Genomic DNA, 18688 nt, shown 5'->3' with positions numbered 1-18688 from the left:
TTGAAGGCAGCCAAAGAAGAATGAATTCATAGTGCAATATATTGTAGAGAGGATGATTATAAAGAAGGAATTATAAACACAATATTCAGTCTAAAACATTTAATACAAACTACCTACAACTCTTAAAGCAAATTGTATTTACAAATGAAATGTTCTGATTACTGTGTTGATGAAATTCCAATTAATTCCTGATTTAATCTCACTTGACTTTGATAGCAGCTCGCAGTCTAGCACTGCGGCTTCTGGGATTTCTCTCCACCTCATCATCACTAGGAACCTCTACATGCTTATTAATCGCTTGCCAAGGGGTGTCCAGGAAATGTCTAATAGTATCTTTGTTCTTAACCAAAGTTGGACTTAAATATTTCAGTGGTACAGGGTTGGCAACCTCATTAATTAAATTTCCAGCAATATGTCGTTTTACAATTGTATCCTCAAGAGAATGGAAACAAATTGTAACTAATCTCCCATTAATCTTCAAATAATGTTTGGCTATTACCATCCCATAGTTGATTTCATTCAACTCATTGTTGACGAAAATACGTAATGCTTGAAAAACTTTAGTAGCATTTGATTGTGGCCTTTGCAGTTTATCTAGCCTCACTTCATCTGGGCAACATGAGTTGACGAGATCAACTAATTCTTCTGTTGTCTCTATATTTTTGATCATGTATCTAGCTTGTATGATTGTTTGTGCTATTTTTGCTGCTTTTTTCTCCTCTCCATATATTTTGAATATTTTGTAAAGTTCATGCTCATCAGCTGTTGCTAATACCTCTCTTGCTGTTATTTGATCTGGGTCTCGGTCTGCATCCATTCTCATGTCTAAATACCCATTTTTGCTTATAGAAAACCCTCTTTCTCCTACATCCAGTTGCATAGAAGAACATCCAAAGTCAAACAACATGCCGTCTATTGTGGATTGGCTTATTTCTTTAGCTTTCAATAGAGCTGGGAGTTCACTGAACCTGCCCAGTAAAGGTATTACTCTCTTTGGATATTCTTCAGCCAATTTTGTTGCCTTTTCATATGCTACAGGGTCTCTGTCTAAAGTTATAAGTTTACAATTAGCAGCTTCTAGTATTTTTCTTGAGTGACCTCCTGCTCCAAATGTCATATCTATGTATAATTCATCATCTTTTGGATTTAAATGTTTGAGGGCTTCATTTAGCATAACTGGTGTATGATCTCGATATTGAACTTGTTCGGTGGAAAGTCTCCGGGCAAGAACCGCCCTATGGAGGTGATGAAAGCGTCTTAAGATCATTTTTTATCTTTTCCAAATATTTTGCTAAAGAAACCTTTGTTTTCTTCCTTAAGATACTCGAGTACTTCGTTAGATAGGATGACGTTGCACTCTTCTGTGCTTAGTCCTGTAGCAGTACTACTATGCTTTCTTTTATACTTATTTTTGTAATGGTTATCAGCTAACTTGTTGAGAGAATTGTATTGACGATTGCAGAGCTCCGAATCCAAATTTTGCTTCTCTGATGACTCAAATGCTAACTTTACTTTGTCTCTGATGAACTTTCCAAGGTCTCTGTGAAGTAAATAAGACCCTGAATGATATTGTAAAGCAGGAGAGTAAAAAATCCTAAATTATAACCTCACTTTACCTTTCGCCTTTGGTAGCGTCCACAGGCCACTTAGCTAAGAGTCTAGTAAATTTCTTGTATTGTGTAGTCATAGCTGTTATTCAATATATCATTTTATGAATAAGATTCCTTCAATATTTGATAAAATAGCAATAAATATCCCGATTATAACCAAATAAGGATCAGATGTCACTGTCAGCTGTCAGTGTAGTCAAGAATTTTTATATTCGTTTAGAAACTACGTGATTAAAGTTAAGTGTTAGTGCAAGTCAAATAAAATAACAATGCAATATGAAGCTGTTACTAATTTAATACATTAAGCACATGGTTTTGAACTTGGTACCTAGTCTGAGGTTTGTGAAAATTACTATGGGTTTGGACCCAATGAACTTGTTTAAAAAAAAGGTGTGTTAAGTGTTAATGCCTGAAAAATCATGGTTGTTTCTTTATATTTGCCGCCCTACGTTGCTCGCGGCTTCGCCAAATGTCGCATGAATGAGCGTGTAAAGGTAACAAACACACATACAAACACACATAGATACTTATTTATGTTATTAGCGAGATGTCTAGGAAATACATAGGTTTATCTACTTTTGTAAATAGGTTAATATGATCTATGTAGGTATTACGCAGTGTGGTGTGCAGGTGCGAGACCGCAATCAGCACATGGAATCAGAAAGCAATTTTCTTAACAATAATAGAATTAAACGAGAAGGCGTCACGTAGGGTCTGTAGCATGGCCCCAATTTGGAGAAACAACTGCGCTTTTATGGGGGTAAGGTCATCGTTACATGAGTTTCATTATGCCAGCAAATTAATGTGTACAATCAGTGCATCCGATTACAAATATGAAGTATCCTATTAAAGAATCAGCTAGTAGAAGAATAGCGCAAAGAAATTATTATTTACGTATCGAACTAGGCAACGCAACATATTAATATAGTGATTAGTGACTTATTAGATGAACACAAATATTTGTCATACGTTTACTGCCATCATCTTCTGAAATAAACCCTTAAATAATATCAACTTACAAATGTAAAAAGCGCTTACCTAAAAGCAAATAGATTAATCCAAAAAGTTAATAATAGTTTCTTACGAAACCTGAAGCTTATGTTTGCAGTTTACAGAAAAAGCCCATTAAGTGCTATAAACTTCAAACGATTATAAAGACGTAAATAAACTAACGTATAAAATTCAAGAATTTAGTCCCTACTTTTTATTCCTTCCTCATACTTCATAGCACAGTAAAAATTAAACAGCCAACGGCTTAATCTAAAAATGTAATAGAATTAACAGCCCATAACTCACGATGGCTTTAAATAGTCTCTTCGTATTGTTTTAAAGATGTTACAAAATTTTAAGTTAAGTTTCGGTTACAATTTGTATTGTTCCAATTCCCGTGTCTAAATATAAGGAGATTAATTGTACCTAGAAATCGAATAATTAGGATTAAAATGGCGTCTTCGTGACGTCATTTGGCGTTCGATGTTTAAATTACAGCTTTTAATCGCCTACAGTGTTTTGAAAGCATTAGGCAGGCAAGCATCATTAATTTACTTTTAAATTTTTGTCTTTTGTGAAACGTTTATTTATTTAGGAATAGACAATTGTGAAATATTTATTATTATTAGTTAAATATTATTTAGGATGTAAAAATGAAAAATTTCTAAAGTTTGTTTGTCTGATGGTAGGATATAATTAGTTATGAAACAACAAATGGAACGGTAATATATTACAGACTCGAAAGGGGAGGAATATTTCTGCTTGTTCAGTTGTAGTAAAAGAGTTGAATCGTAATTAATCACTTTGATCGCTTTGTATTTTTGTATACGTTTGTGAATAGAAACGGTGATAAAGGACTAGTTTTGTATTATTGGAATATACTTTTTCAATTCATTTGTTTTCTGTAAAATAAATGAATTTGACCTACTGTGGCCTGTGCGTACTTTATTGATTGGAATGACAGACCTGACATGCAATGTTCGAAAAGTTCTTAAAGAAAGTCAATTAGGGAAGGTCAATGCAAAAAAAAAATAGACACAAAAGTCATAGTATACAGCAGCACACACACACATACAAGCAGCGAATTACACGAACATATTTATCAACATCATCATACTTTTACCAAGCTACATAAAACTCTTTTCAGTTCCATAATCCTGCGCTTCAAGTAACTGGCAAAGGAAAATTATTCCACTTTTCGTATATAAATATTGCAATATGAAAAAAACACAGACTTTAACAAGTGCGTCTAGACTCTAGACGATCCTACAAGCGGAGGCCACACGTAGACTCCTTTGCGTGCTGGTTGAAGTACCTTCGCACTTGCCTGGAATGCCTTGCTCTAATGAGTTGTTACGTAGAAGTTCCTGTGCCTGTACTATGCAGTAAAAGGCTTATTTAGATGACGCGAGGTATGTCGTGCAAGTTGTAATACATTGCTGGGTGGTACGGCTATTGGAACAAAAGTGATTGAATATTGACGTCAATGTACCGCAAATTCTCGTTCCGCCGAAAACGGCTTTTACTCTTAAAGTTTTAATGTCGCAGTTGTGGGAGAGAGATGCTGCTGTGTGTATATAGTCCTCTCTTCTTTCCACAATGGTACTTCAACTGTTTTTAGTGTTGGAGGTTGTAGACGCGCTGGTAGCTGTTTTTATGGATTATTTATGTTAAGTTCCCTCATAAGATTTTTGGAAACTTTGTGTAGTTAATAACCTTTAAAACTCATTCACGTGTATGTTGTGATACAAAAAAAATAATAACATACTCATAACTTAATTTTGTGAAAGTGTCAGAATAGCCGAATTGTCTTTTAATTTTAAGAATTATCAGTATTTTATTGTATTATTTAAATGAAAAGGTTTTCATTATAATCAATTCCAGTATTTATTTTTGTGTAGGGTCTCACTGTATAATTAAGATATAATGATTGCACAGAGATGAGGGTAGACGTATATATCTATTCATATCACGATTAATTTAGCTCACTCATCAATCAATCATGCAAGCGTGGCGATAATTACTCGTTCGTTTATATCTCAAGAGGAAGATTCAAGCTATATACCTCGTAAGATGTGTAAAATATTCAACCTTAGCGATTAATCTAAGGGAAATTAAGTAGCACGCACTTATACAGTTGTTTTAATGATAATTGGGGGCAACATTTACATTACGATGTGTATCTAATAATTCAGTATTGGACCGAATTGTATGAATTCAATTCGGTGCCATAGTTTTCCTGAAAATCTTAATAACTGGCGCAAATGACATCTTACATCTTAATAACCATTTTTTTGTACACTTAATTATTTTGTAGTTACTTTGGATTCATTTTGCCTGTTCTCCCATAGTGTGGGGTTTAATAATAGATCACACAAATCATATTTTAGATTAATTTTCTCAACAAGACCAAATGTGTCTTAACACACGCCATAAAAAAGGACTCGGACTCTGTTTCAAGTTATCTCTCACTTTATATCTTATCCCGTGAATTAAATGAGATACAAATAATAATTGAAATAATCACCATCTTTTGGCTGACTGCAAGCTAATGCCTTTGGCATTAAGTCCGCCATTGTATTTACTCGTATAAAACTTATTCAATAAATCAATATGAGAACAAGAACCGATAATACAAAAAAATATATTGAAGTTCAAGGTAATTAAGTTAGTCCTGAATTAAAATTAAATGCTTGTTCATTTCTAGTAATGAGTTAAAACCTCGTAATTGTTTAAATCGAAAGACAAACTAAACTTCGCGGCGGAGTTTAAAGATAACTTTCCTCTGCAAATTAAAAATACATGATTCAACCTCTTTGGTCAGACAGACTTAGAAAGCTATCTATAGATGCATTCTAGATATCGTTTGGAATGTTAGATAGATTGTACTTGCAAGATCTAAGTTGCTATAAGTACCTAAGCAGGGAAATGTGTATGAAAAGTTAGTATCTGTAGTATTTTTGGTGGCCCACGAGACTGATCACTACCATACAGTTTACACTATTTTAAAATAGTGTAAACTGTATGGTAGTGATACAGTAGGATACAATTCCCATTTTCAGTTTTAGCTAGTTTCGTTGAATAACAACAATACCTTTCCTTTTTGGGGTTCGGTACCGAAAGAGTAAACAATGAGGCCTATTACTGAGGTTCTGCTGTCAGTCCGTCAGTCCGTCCATCACCATTCTGTGGCTTATGTACCGTGATAGCTGAACCGTTGAAATTTTCACAGGTCATATATTTCTGATCGCAATAACAAAAAATACTTGAAATGAAAATCAAAGTTAAGCAACGTTGTTTATCTTTAGCCTATTTGTACGGAACCCTCAGTATCACGAGTCAGACTAGCACTTGACCGGATTTTCAGAGATTCCGTTGATAGGTTGTAGTAGTATTACTAAATTAAAATTTATTAAAATTAATTACTATTTATTAAAATTCTTACAACATCACATTGCTTCAATTCAATATTGAAAGAGTCTTTAGATTTTCTCATAAAACACAAGTTTCTAAACAATGAAAACTTATTTCTAACTTCTAAACAGTTAGGAATCAAACAAGTTAAGCTAAGAGAGTAAATAAAGTGACAAACAAAATATCAATTCATAATCTCCTTCCAGGAAAAGGCGAAGACAGTATTCAATACATAAATACTGATATTTACTCATATCTTTATTGCTTCATCCTAAGGCTCCACTCAATTTCTTACTGCACATATGAATGCGAGACTTTGCTCGAAAATCAACATTTTTTCACGACGACTTCGCCGCTCCTACTGAAAACATAATACTATAAGGTACCATCACTTTGTTTAATCTACATCGCGCGTTTTGTTCTGAAGTTGGGATTAAATGTTAGGTGCATGCAGCAATGGAAAGCGTACATGTGCAGACGTTCTGATAAGTAGTGTTCACGGTACAAGGTAACGCTGAACGTTACAAAGTGCGAGCCTTTTGTCTAGATTAGGGAGGTGTTCCGCTGTTACGATAAGTCGATATTATCTTTAAATAATTAATTTTTGTAATTATTTTAAAAGCAAACGCTTCACGTACTGATAACAAATGGTAGAATATGGTAGACATGAACTCATAAACATGTTTTACTACAGTTCGACAAAGCTCGTAATCTTTTAAAATTCAAAAAATGCGCTATACTTTACTATTTTCTTTTAAAATAGGCATCAAAACGTTTCGAGAATAAATACAAAATCGAACTATAAACTATACACAAAAAATCCCTGCATAAAAACACCAGTTACTCGTGCACAAAACAATCTTTATCTACCTCCTAAAACCCGCGTGACAAAACACCCACACAACTTCACCGGCGCGCACTCCGCGCCAGTGAAACTCCCCTCTAAGGCCAGGGCGGGCGGCGCGCGCACCAAGCCGCCATTACTCTCTGCAGTCGTACCCCGCGCGGCCAACTCGCGCCATGCAATAACCAACATTACATAATATTCTATAACAAACAATTAAAACAGTGACAGTGTAATATAACATATAACAGACTGGAATTGTAAGTGAAATTGTGGGAAAAAATTGTGTGAGAACGAGTGGTCGAGTTATACACAGGTACGTTTTTAAGATCGTTCGAACGTACACACGCTACGCTAAGTCGTACATAATACTATGTTCGATTATGTTTTTATTTCATGCTTTCTTTTACCAACCTTTTGAAGTTTTAACATTTATTTGTATTTTTCTAGTACATTTGAAATTTGTTTTGGTGTTTTCATATTAAAAACTTCTATCAATGTTTGGTTTATCGATTATTCTGTAAACGGTGTTAGTTTTCGTGTTTTTTATGTTGCTCTTTATGTGTAGGTTGTATTTTTGTGGGTTGGTAACGGAGTTTCTTTGAAATTTATTTTATTCAGTTGCTTGACTTGAGTGTTGAGGTTATATTTGTTAACCGCTTAAGAATCATAAAATTGTAGTAATGAATTTACAAAATGATTTAAGCTTACACACATTCTCTACGATTTATTTTCCTACATTAATTTGAAATACCTAAAAGTTTTCATTTAAGCAGATATTATTTGGTGGTATAACTAAACAAAAATTTGAGTGTTACTAAATAAAAATACAAACTAAAATGTTTCTAGCAAAACTTAGTGTAAAATTATTTTGATTCAAGTGGTATTGACCCCAGACATGATAGACGAGTATATCGACCCTATTCATGACTTTTTCCAATCATATTGTTGTTTTTTATTACATGTATGTACATATTATCATAAGTATGCTTTGTGCACTTTTACACGACTGCCAAAAAGAGGTGTATGATATTAGGCAATATCAAAAAAATATATTTAAATTTATAAAAAGAAGAGGTAAATTTGTTACCGATGTAAAGATATTTTCCCATTTTCCCAAGGATAGTCTTGTTTACAATTTTTCTACTATCTGCTGATTACTGTAATAAGATAAGATTTCCGTGAATGGGTTACACCATTATTATAAACGTCTATATTATCTACGTCATTCTAATATTCACGAACATTAACAGCGTAACTATTTTCCCATTAATTTGTTTCATAAAATTTCATCAAATGAATATATATTTTCTTCGAGCAAATACAAGCAATTACCAGTTCACTTGGTTGATCGTCAAAAGAAAGCATCTGAAAACTCTTAAGAACTTCGCGGGACTTCAATGTTTGTTGTCAATAAACTCTCATAATTATGTACTTAGTCGCTTTAAAAACTTTCACGTATTTTTGAACTAGAATATATTTTGGTTGACGTCACGATTAATACACTGTAGGCTGCATTTCAAATAAGAATGCTTAACGCTATGTTACGTAGAACGACTACGGCTATAACCCACCAAAATAAGGGCTGCTCTGGGCCCAAAACTATTCAGGAGATCCTGAAAAATACACGTTGCTAAAACGTTTTAAAATAATCTATACTAATATATAAAGCTGAAGAGTTTGTTTCTTTGTTTGAATGCGCTAATCTGAGGAACTACCTACTGGTTCAAACTGAAAAATTCTGACTAGACTAATAGGAGCGAAGATACAATGGAAAATATGGAAAAATCAGGGAAAATTATTTATCTTCGAGGGCTTCCGTTCAAAAATTCCTAACTTTTAACAACGCGGACGAAGTCGCGGGCAACAGCTAGTTACGAATATAATGGTTTGATCAGAATATGTTCAGGTAACGCTAGGTGAATAAAGCGATGACATTACCGCTATTGATTCCTGAAAAATCCAGCCTTGGTTAAATATATCTGATGTAAAAGCATCCCCAATAGTAGCTTTGAATAACAAGTGTTGCTCTTCTGTTCAGACAAATGTTATCTTGACAATCGTTGACGTTAATAGAAAATGTTCGAATGTACGTCAAGAAAGTCACTAGACTTATTGAAAGAAGATGTAATTTTCATACATTTCGAGTATTTAAGAAAAAAAGGATATCAAAATCTTTTGACATTTGTCCAGGTGAGACGAATTCAAAATTGGAATCGCCACCATTAATAGACAAATCATCAATCCTTCGCACGAAAGGTTTTCAATGGGGCAGCAACATCCACAATAGTTCTGCTATACGGGCGGAAAACAATCGGCTGCATGCGGGTGGGAGCGCTCTGATTTCAGTTTACTGTTCCACACACGTCCTTTGTACGAAGCGACTAAAACTTTAGCACGAACTGTACGAAGACAGTTCCCCATCTGCCCGAGTTGCAACAAAAAGTTACACGCATAATGGATTGCTAGCTGATCGTAAGAACAGTATGTAAGCGCTGAAAGTTTCTGATCGCGATATTGTCTGGCCGCAACTTTGGAACGCCTTAAAACTTTGAAGATAGAGGAGAAATTGATTAGATTCTATCTTAGAAATTTTTGCTCGTATTCCTGAATACAAGCGTAAGTTAACTAGGTATTAAAGTATAATAGCTAAAATATGTTATTTGTCAATGAACTAGCCGGGTTTTCACTATCGCATATCATATTAGCAGTTATTTGTAGTTTTTTTGATCTTCTGATGCTTGCTGAATTTGCCATGGAGAATAATGATTAAAATACAAATCTATTCTACATTTTGTTTACCTATTATTGCTATTCTCACTAAAGAATTTCATATAAAGTTATTCATGGCATCTATTTTTCATTATGCATCTGAACCATAGAACTAAAAGCTTACATTTCCAATCCGTGCGTCAACATTTTAGGCATTCTATCGTTCACTCACTCGTTCGGGAATCCCTTCTTCTTTGACCGACCATTTTCCGGTTCGTGGCGAACATTGCACTATTCTCTTTCTGTTAATGCGTCGGAACCTACTCTTCTTTTTGTTTTCCAATTCTGTTACCACAGATTCGTTTGTTCAATGAAGCGTCCACTGGTCTCCGAGCATTTTCCGCTTTGGATTCACACGATTTGTGGTCAACTGCTTTTATCGTTGCATTCGCAGTTATATGAGTACTAGGTAGAAGTGTTAACTTCACCTACTTCTTTGTACGTACCATATGTAGATGATAGCGTTAAGTACCTACATAAGACTCTTGGGGGTTAAAGAACGTTTCATAGTAAATGAAGTGCGCCGTGTCGTAGCGCATTTATACAATCGTTAACGGAAATTGGGGTGTCTGTAAAGGAATTAGAGTTCATATTTGTAAGCCGAGTGTTCCGCGGAATGCGCGCGAAACCGGGCGCAACCTAGATGTGTAATTTTCATGCAAAATTAAACTTTAATTACTGTGTAGACATCTTGATGTAATTTACCGATTTTTAAACATGCTCTGGGGTATTTTTCGTTTGAATTGAATCTTCTAGTCATACTCAAGAACGATATTTTTACTGCACAGAGAGCCGGACTGGTTGAGATCAACCAGTGACGTGTCGCGGGTCCGATCCGCGCCTAGGTGTTTGCCTGATTTAGTAATGCTTGTGTTGAATCGTTAGACACTTAAAAAAAAATAAAAGTCACAATTTTATTTATACTGTCTTTATAATTGTGAAGTGAAATGTAGAGACAAATAAACATTTCAGAACTACACTTAGTGGTTACTTACAACTAGTGGTTAGTGACCCTGACTGTTCTACCGTAAGTTGTGTTCGATTCCCATCCAGGACAAATGTTAGTGTGACGAGGACGATCATTTTTTATGCACCTGGGTGTAAATGATCTATTTTAAGTATGTATGTATTTAGAAATTTAAGAACATTTATCAGTTGCCCAGTACTCAAATTCAAGTTTTGTTAAGTTTGACACTAGATGGCGTTGTTGAAAGTTGTGAAATAATCCATCAGTATACAGGGCTTAGCTATTCCCCTTTCAGTAATCTTGTCCTACAGTACAGATAGGAGTGACCTAAATGCGTCCCTAGAACTATGAAGCCTTTGCCAGTACGCCTGACTTAATCTCTCCTTTTAATTAGGCGACACTACTTAATTAGAATATTCTACTCGGCCTAGTCAGAGGCATTGAGAAGGACAGGATTGCTCACTGGGGGTCACATCATGGAGACGTTACGGGTTGTATCGTGACGTCATTTTACGTAAGATGGATTTAAAGGATTCTGGTTCTTATGATGTTATGATGTAAAATTGCTTTTAGTTTGGTGTGTAACATTTACCTAGTGATGATTTTTTTCAAGATAATTGCTTATTTAGAAGATACGTTCTTCTGTCTGTCTGGAAATAGGAAATATCAATAGTACACAGCTACGTAAAATTTCCCTTAAAACTTTAAACTTATATGTATTTGTCATAGGCGCTATTCAGAACTCAGATACTATGGGTGTGTAAAATTACGGCAGTGTTGACTACTTAATCGAGGTTTTGCTCTCTGAAATATCTTAACTTAATACTGCAGAAAGATGCTATCTAAACTTTTATCCAGTTTTTGTCTATCGTTCATAATCGTTACGTGTAATCAAAACTTAGGTTTGGTGACCTACCTCCATGTCTGAAAGTAATTATTGCAAGTGTGGAATAGAGATGCCGCTATAAACCGTATATAGCGCTGTCACTCTTTATCACCCATAATAATATTTTCTTAAGCCGTGGTGGTAGATACTCTGATATGTAGGTTACCAAACGCTGTCTTCCTTTAAAAAAATATACCAATTAAGACTGCAGTCTTTGCTCTAACTACTAAGCAAAATTCTGCCAAGTAGAAACTGCTCGTAAATAATTAAATCAACCTTAAACTTTCTCCAGCAGTCTTCTTAATTTTACATTTTTCCGATACAGTGGGCTTGTTTTTTTTGCCTCGTTTTCATGGCAAGGTTCCAGTGCCTTTACTACGCGCTCTTACTTTAGAATCGTCGTTGTTTGAGCGAGATAGATACACTTTATATAGAGCGCCGTCCCTTTCTTACAATGGTTACAGTAGGACGTGTATTGGTACAGTTCTGATGCGGGTATCGTGCAGTGTTATCAGATAACAAATGTACATAATCAATCATGTCTACCCTGGAGGGCTAGCCAGAGATATCTCGGTTACAATGTGACTGTAAATATCTGTTTATCCCAATGAGTAAATGCACAATCATATGTCCATTTTGCTGTTATCTTCAGCGCATCTTGTAAGATTATTTAATTTGGGAATATTTTTGCATGAATTTTTAATAATTGGATAAATTTATAATTGTCAGTTAAGTTATCTAGATATATAATTATTTTCTCATATAATACCAGCTTACATACGTCCCACTGCTGGGCACACATTGATCATTGATTTGATTACAGATTCCAATATAAGGAATCTAGGTTTGTTCTATGTTTTTCTTAACTTCGTTTCTTGGTGTCTTTGATTAAATAAAAAATACATATTACTTTGAAAAAAAATCAGTTGTACTTTTGATCGAGCTGGCGCCTCGTGCATGCAAGGAACCGCAATGCCACCACGACCTACACGGTCCTAATGTATAATGTTTATTTATTTAGTGCTGACCCGATACCTGAAGTGAATTTACCTTTTATAATTATTAATGTTTAAACGATGTGCGATACTAACAGCTTTAACTATCTGTCAATCATTCAGTATCACGGATTGACAGCTGATTAATATAGGCCAGTGGTTTTAGTATCTAACATGGTAGGGATAGTGATTGCTCTTTATTACAACGAGAATTAAAGCAATAAAATGTAAGGACATATCTTTTTTTTTCCATTGTATTTAATAACCAAACCAAACCAACTTAACTAAAGGGTGATGCAGAGAATAAGATTTATGCCAAACCTAAAAAATCCTAACTTCTAATGAGCTTTAATCGAACTTGAATGTTTATCTTCAGAGAATAGAAATTACACTAATATTTTGATTTAACTTTTCAGTAAAATATTAAATATAATTAGATGCGCCTTATCAATATCTCATACTTAAATACAACACTAAATTTATTTATCGATATATAATTCAGCACAAAACACGTTCAATATCAATAAAAATATACCAACACAACAGTACATTAAACAAAAACAAAAGAATTAAAACCTCCTTTCTGTCTTCGCAGACGTGTTTGTTCTTTCTTTTTATTTTTAAAAAGAAAAGTATTGTAAGTTTAAAGAGAGGGCTTCTATGGCTTTATCAAAGGGAGGGATTACTCCGCATTAAGAGGGCAATAGCATGTGACTCGTGTGACTCGTGTTACTGACTTATTCACGTTAGTTTATTTCTGGAGGTATTCCGTTATACTGTTGCAGTGCCAAAATTGTTTGAAATATGGAGTAAGCTGTGTATTTGGCGTTGGAACTTAATTTAAGGGCTTGAGTCGAAATTGTTCATGTTCTGGTTGCGTTTTGTTGATGTGTGTTTGTGTTAATGTAGAAGTGAGTTTCGTGTTTTTTTTCAAAGTTTAGGCCGTGGTGATTTTCGATTATTATTAGAGAGATAGAGTAATGTTTGTTAAGATATCCAAAAAATAAATCAATTTGTTTAGGATATACTACTACATACCAATTTTTGGACATCATCAAAAAACAAATGACAGGACAGGACCTCTCAAACCTCATCCGCTTATTACGAAAACTAAAGTTACTGCGTTAAATGAATTTGTAAGGGATACTTATCCATTTATTTTTTCAGAAGCCATTAAAACTGAACATCTAAAACTGTCAAAGTTAAACTCACTTTTACGTACTAAATAACAGTGCTAACTGCAGGCATTGCACAAACACAGAATAGACGATTAATCAACGACAGTTGCACATAAATTGTGCTCGTTAACGGGTTCCGTCACTCAGGTCGACAAGAGAGTGCCTGATAAGCCTCCAACAGTTCGACGGCAAATGGTAAAGAAGAAATGAGTTTGTTTTTAGGGTTCCGCACCGAAGATGTAATAACGGAACCTTCAGGCTTCGCTGTCCGTCCGTCCGTCTGTTTCATGAATCGTCATACATACACTCCTATAGGAACAATCGTAAAATCAATATCAAGGTTAGGTAACAATTGATAGATAGAAGGTAATTTTAAATTTGATGGTAATTCTATTTCTATTTTTGCATTTTTTTATTCCTCAAACGATTTTGTACGGAGCCCTCAGTGTTGTAGTGTCGCGAATTCGACTCGAAATTGGCTGTTTTTTTTTCCCGAAATTTCTAATGATTTTACATGAGGGCTTTACATAGTTGATATAACATCCGAAAACTTTAGACACTTTTATTTAATACTAGCTGTTGCCCGCGACTTCGTTTCCGTGGGTAGAAGAAGATATAAGTTACGATTTATACCCGTCCTGTTTTTTTCATATTTTCCATTGTATCTTCGCACCTATTAGTCGCAGCGTGATGGTTTATAGCCTAAAGCCTTCCTCGATTAATGGTATATTCAACACAAAAAGAATTTTTCAATTTGGACCAGTATTTCCTGAGATTAGCGCGTTCAAACAAACAAACAAACAAACTCTCCAGCTTTATATATTAGTATAGATACCTCATTCCTACAAACTCGTAAGAGTTTATAATAGATAAAGAATTAATCGAAAAACAGTATAGTCAGTTACTTCTTCAGATTTCAACATTTCACAAAGCTAACATTAAGCTCCATTTAATCAAAATTATTATTAAAGTTATGTCATTATTTTCCAGTGTAAATACGCAATTACTAGTACAATGAAAATACTAAACATGAAGTCCGTATTTAACCATCTAGCATCCCTAAACCCGTCTAAATAGAACAAATCGCATTGCACAACAGTGTAATTTAAACAAGCATTTATAATTGGCGAGCGAGTCGGGGTGTGGAACTAGTGAAGCCGAATATAAACCTTTTGAATATATTAGTTAGACTGTGATGCAACGACGAGTCATTGGAGTGAGGTAGGTCTGAAAGTTGCGTTGAATGGGATTCAGGGGAAAATTGTAAACTTGTAAATTTAAATGTTGTTTTGATATATTAAGGTTGTGTATATAATATTATTTCGTGGAATGTAATGTATTTTCAGTGCTAACTGCAAGAATTGCCAATACCTTCCAGTAAAAGTTCTTAATACTGAGCTAATGCTGATTTCGGTCGGCTCGAAACAAGACGATCGGTAATCCCAATAAATACGCATGACTGAACCATTGAATCATTATAAAAATTACAAGGATCGACTGCCTATCTGACCTCCGCAACCCAGTTACGTGAGCAACATTATACCCCTTGGTTAGACTGGTTGTCAGACTTTCTAGCTTCTGACTACCTGCAACGACTGTCATGGTGTGAATAACAGCCGGTATCCATAATTTAACGTACCTTCCGAAACACGAAGGAACTCGTTGACAGAGATGGTCACCCATCTACGGACCGACCGCGTCAACCTGTGATCGATCAACTTATGCAGTTATAGCTTAGCCCCGAGCTTCTCCGAACTCAACTAAACCTCATTGTTAACCATTAAAGATTGAGCCATAGGTTCGTATTACACCCGGGTTTCAATAGCGCGCTGATTTCCCCTGGCACACGCGCCCTTGGCGGCGGCGAATTCATTAAATAACAAATGATTGCCGCGAATTTTATGCCACTCTGTGCATTAGGAACTATGTAAACTTTTTTGTCAGTTAATGCAGGTATAATATCCGAGAGAAAAATAGTTTGGCGTGTTATGAAAAAGAATAAAAAAATTCCTGATTTTAATGTAATGTAGGTGTACAAATACTACGAGTATATTATTCTTTCAATTTTGATTCAGATGAGGTGGTACATATTATTTTAGTTCTAAGACTCTACTTTTTGGATACAAAACCCTACTTCTGCGTCCTCATTTTTCTATGACCAATAAATAGCATATAACAATACGATAAAAGCACAGTCATTTGATAATTTTGATGTAGTGGTTTGAAGAGTAAACTGCTACACTGGAGGTCGCGGATTCTATATCCACTCAGTACAAATATTTGTGCAATCAGCATGATCATTTGTTCTGGGCATAATATATTCGGAAATATTATACCTGCGATTATTAGTTGTCACTCATAGCACAAGATTTGCCTAATTTCAGACTAGATGGCATAAAAATAATGGAATATTATATTTCGTTATAGTCACATGACATAAGCTACAAATATCAATAGTTTAGTCCCAGATTCGTTGTTCTTCAGCCCATTAAATGGCAGCATGAATTAATTAACAAGAACCCCTATAATACTTTACCTGCGTATAAAACAACTGGTCACCTGTGCTAAGATATGAACCACTTAGTACTAATTTATCTAGGCAATTCTCTAGCGAGAGTTTTTGCTGAAATTTCCAGGTGGAAAGTTTTGAAAGCGTGAAGTAATTAGATCAAGAGTTTTAATCAAGCTGCTGGAAGTTGAATTTTATGTTTTAGAATTGAAATTAAGCTTAATATACTGTGCTAACTAAACTAATTGGTCATGTGCGGGTTAGACTTACAATTCTGAGGGTTCCGCAAACAAGGCCAAACAATAACAAATCGATTGCGTGAGAAATATTTATCCCCAGAATTATTTGCTACAATGACCGTAGCAAGCGCTGCTTAACCCCAATTTTTATCAATAGCAGTTTTTATATGGTGGCAACAGATAAACATAATCATCGTCAATGAAAATTCCAACTGTCTGGCTATCAGAGTTCATGAAATACAGGCGTTTTGTTGTAAATCATGAAAACTCTATTAGAAACAAATTATCTTACCGAATTTCCTAAAAGTAACTTATTTAAAATTTTACTTAACAATTATTTGTACCTAATAAAAGTCTACAATATAATAAAATAAAACGGATTTTACTTATCAAAAAATAATTACCTTTACCAAGAATAAAGTACACATAACCCGTTGTTAACCTAGGTGAATTAATTAATTTCTTTATAAACGTTGAGTGGGCTGTTACAGTAAAGGTTCACTTTCGTAGTAAAATAATTTTGGCTTGTATAGTTTTGATGTATACGTGGGTAGGCCGTGGGAGTCGTTTGTAAAAACTGAAATTTTATTATGAGACCTAGATCCTCTCAAGTCTGGTGAAAGCGGGACAGTGCTCTATACTGCACGTATTGCTATCTCGCTTGTACAACGATAACAGTCTTGCTTCCACGTTGGCAAGAGGCATATTTGAGAGCTCGTAATACAGGCACAGTTTACGTAACATTACATTTTTATAACAAGTAAGGCGGACTTTCTTCTAATGTTATTTTTTAAGGATACAATACGTAATATTCGATGAATGTAACCCGATAACAGTCGATGTGTTTTTGTTGAAAGAAGTTTCCTACTATGTTTGACCTCTGTTATAATTTTATATCTATTGTCATGATGAAAGTTTTCTTCCCGTTTTTTCTGTACTTGGGGCCTAATACCACGTCTGAAAATAATATTATTGCAGATGTCTAAGAGTGATTCCGGTCTACGCTCTGTGCAGCGCTGCCACTTTTCCAAATCACTTAAAATAATACTTTAAAACGAGGTGGTAGACATGTTAAAATTCAATATACATGAATGGCAAAGTTAGCTACTATTATATTTTAGATTCTGTCGCCATGAAACTGCAAATAACCCTATTGATGCCTATTTTTAAGCAACAACGTCACGTAACAAGACAACCCTTTTAACATCTAAAAACAGATACTTCAGCTTGAAATTTTAAAAACAATCGTTATAACTTTTCTAAAAAAATATTTATAGAAGTTATGAATAAAGTGAGGTGGTGTAAAGTTCTAGCTGTCCTCGGCGTAAGGTCGTGGCTGCGGCGCGCGCTTTCAGTGCTCCGTCCAAGGGCAGTTCAATACTAGTGACGGGGTATTCTAGATACGACTGTGAGTGTGGCCGTTAGAGGGTTAAGTACGGACTCTTTGGTAAGTGTTTAGAAGAATGTGTGAAGGTTATTGCTTTGTTATTGATTTTTAGTTCGATGTGGTAATGTAGACGTGTGGTGTGATTGTCTACAGTAAAGTTGACGTGTTATTGCAATAGTAAGGAGGCTCACGGCTGGGTACAGGTTTCTTCTCGTATTGGTAAACCCTCATTCCGGGTTGGCGTTATTAGATACCTACAAATATTTAAAAATTCATCAATCAAATATTGATTTTAGCGTACGTAATTATTGTGTCAGAAAAAAAGTGTATTTTTTCTCTGATTTACCTTTGCAAGAATGTAGAATCCCAGAACAAATAATAGAAATAAACTATAACATATTTCAATTCAGATCAAGAAACTTAAATGTCCAACGTGAATGTAAATAATAAACATTCTAAAAACTATTAATATCAATAAATGAAAAAGTTTCCACGAAGAAGGCACCGAAATAAAATCAAGAATATTAAACAAGATATTTTGTAGTAAAATGTATTACATATTGAGAAAGTTGATATTAAATGAATAAACGGAACATGAGGGACACCTTACACGTGTCAAATAGACACGTGTATCATGTATAGAGGAAGGTACAAGGAGATAAAAACACACGAGCCGTGTGAAACTTGTCGAATGTACTAAATATAGGAAAGTGAGGTGTTTTTTGGAGGTCAAGCAAACTGGTCATGAAGAAAATGGTGTTTAAGAGTAGATGAATTTGGTGAGACTGGAAAAGTTTTGAATAAGACTTGGAGAACTGGTCAAGTACGAGTTGGACTTGTGAAACATACACAACATATTTTTACAGTTTAAAGTTATTTTCAACTTAAAATCCTTGA

General features: G+C 34.7%; 2 protein-coding genes across 2 annotated transcripts in view; one reads left to right on the top strand and one right to left on the bottom strand.

Moving 5' to 3' along the window:
• Positions 1-84: 84 nt before the first annotated feature.
• Positions 85-1813, bottom strand: LOC113492471 (probable methyltransferase-like protein 15 homolog). Its single transcript, XM_026869928.1, has 3 exons — positions 1617-1813; positions 1304-1540; positions 85-1232 (listed from the first exon to the last, which is right to left on the bottom strand). The coding sequence occupies exons 1-3, from the start codon at positions 1685-1687 to the stop codon at positions 200-202; spliced, it is 1341 nt and encodes a 446-aa protein (XP_026725729.1). The 5' UTR covers positions 1688-1813; the 3' UTR covers positions 85-199.
• A 4987-nt stretch (positions 1814-6800) lies between these two features.
• Positions 6801-18688, top strand: part of LOC113492458 (neurexin-1) — a 169168-nt gene continuing 157280 nt past the window's right edge. Inside the window, exon 1 of the mRNA XM_026869907.1 lies at positions 6801-7174. The gene's annotated coding sequence lies outside the window, so the exon portion shown is untranslated. The remainder of the gene's footprint in view (positions 7175-18688) is intronic.

The sequence above is a fragment of the Trichoplusia ni genome, chromosome 4 (genome assembly GCF_003590095.1).
Source record: "Trichoplusia ni isolate ovarian cell line Hi5 chromosome 4, tn1, whole genome shotgun sequence".
Lineage (NCBI taxonomy): Eukaryota > Metazoa > Arthropoda > Insecta > Lepidoptera > Noctuidae > Trichoplusia > Trichoplusia ni.
This window is presented reverse-complemented; position numbering and strand designations above follow the sequence as displayed.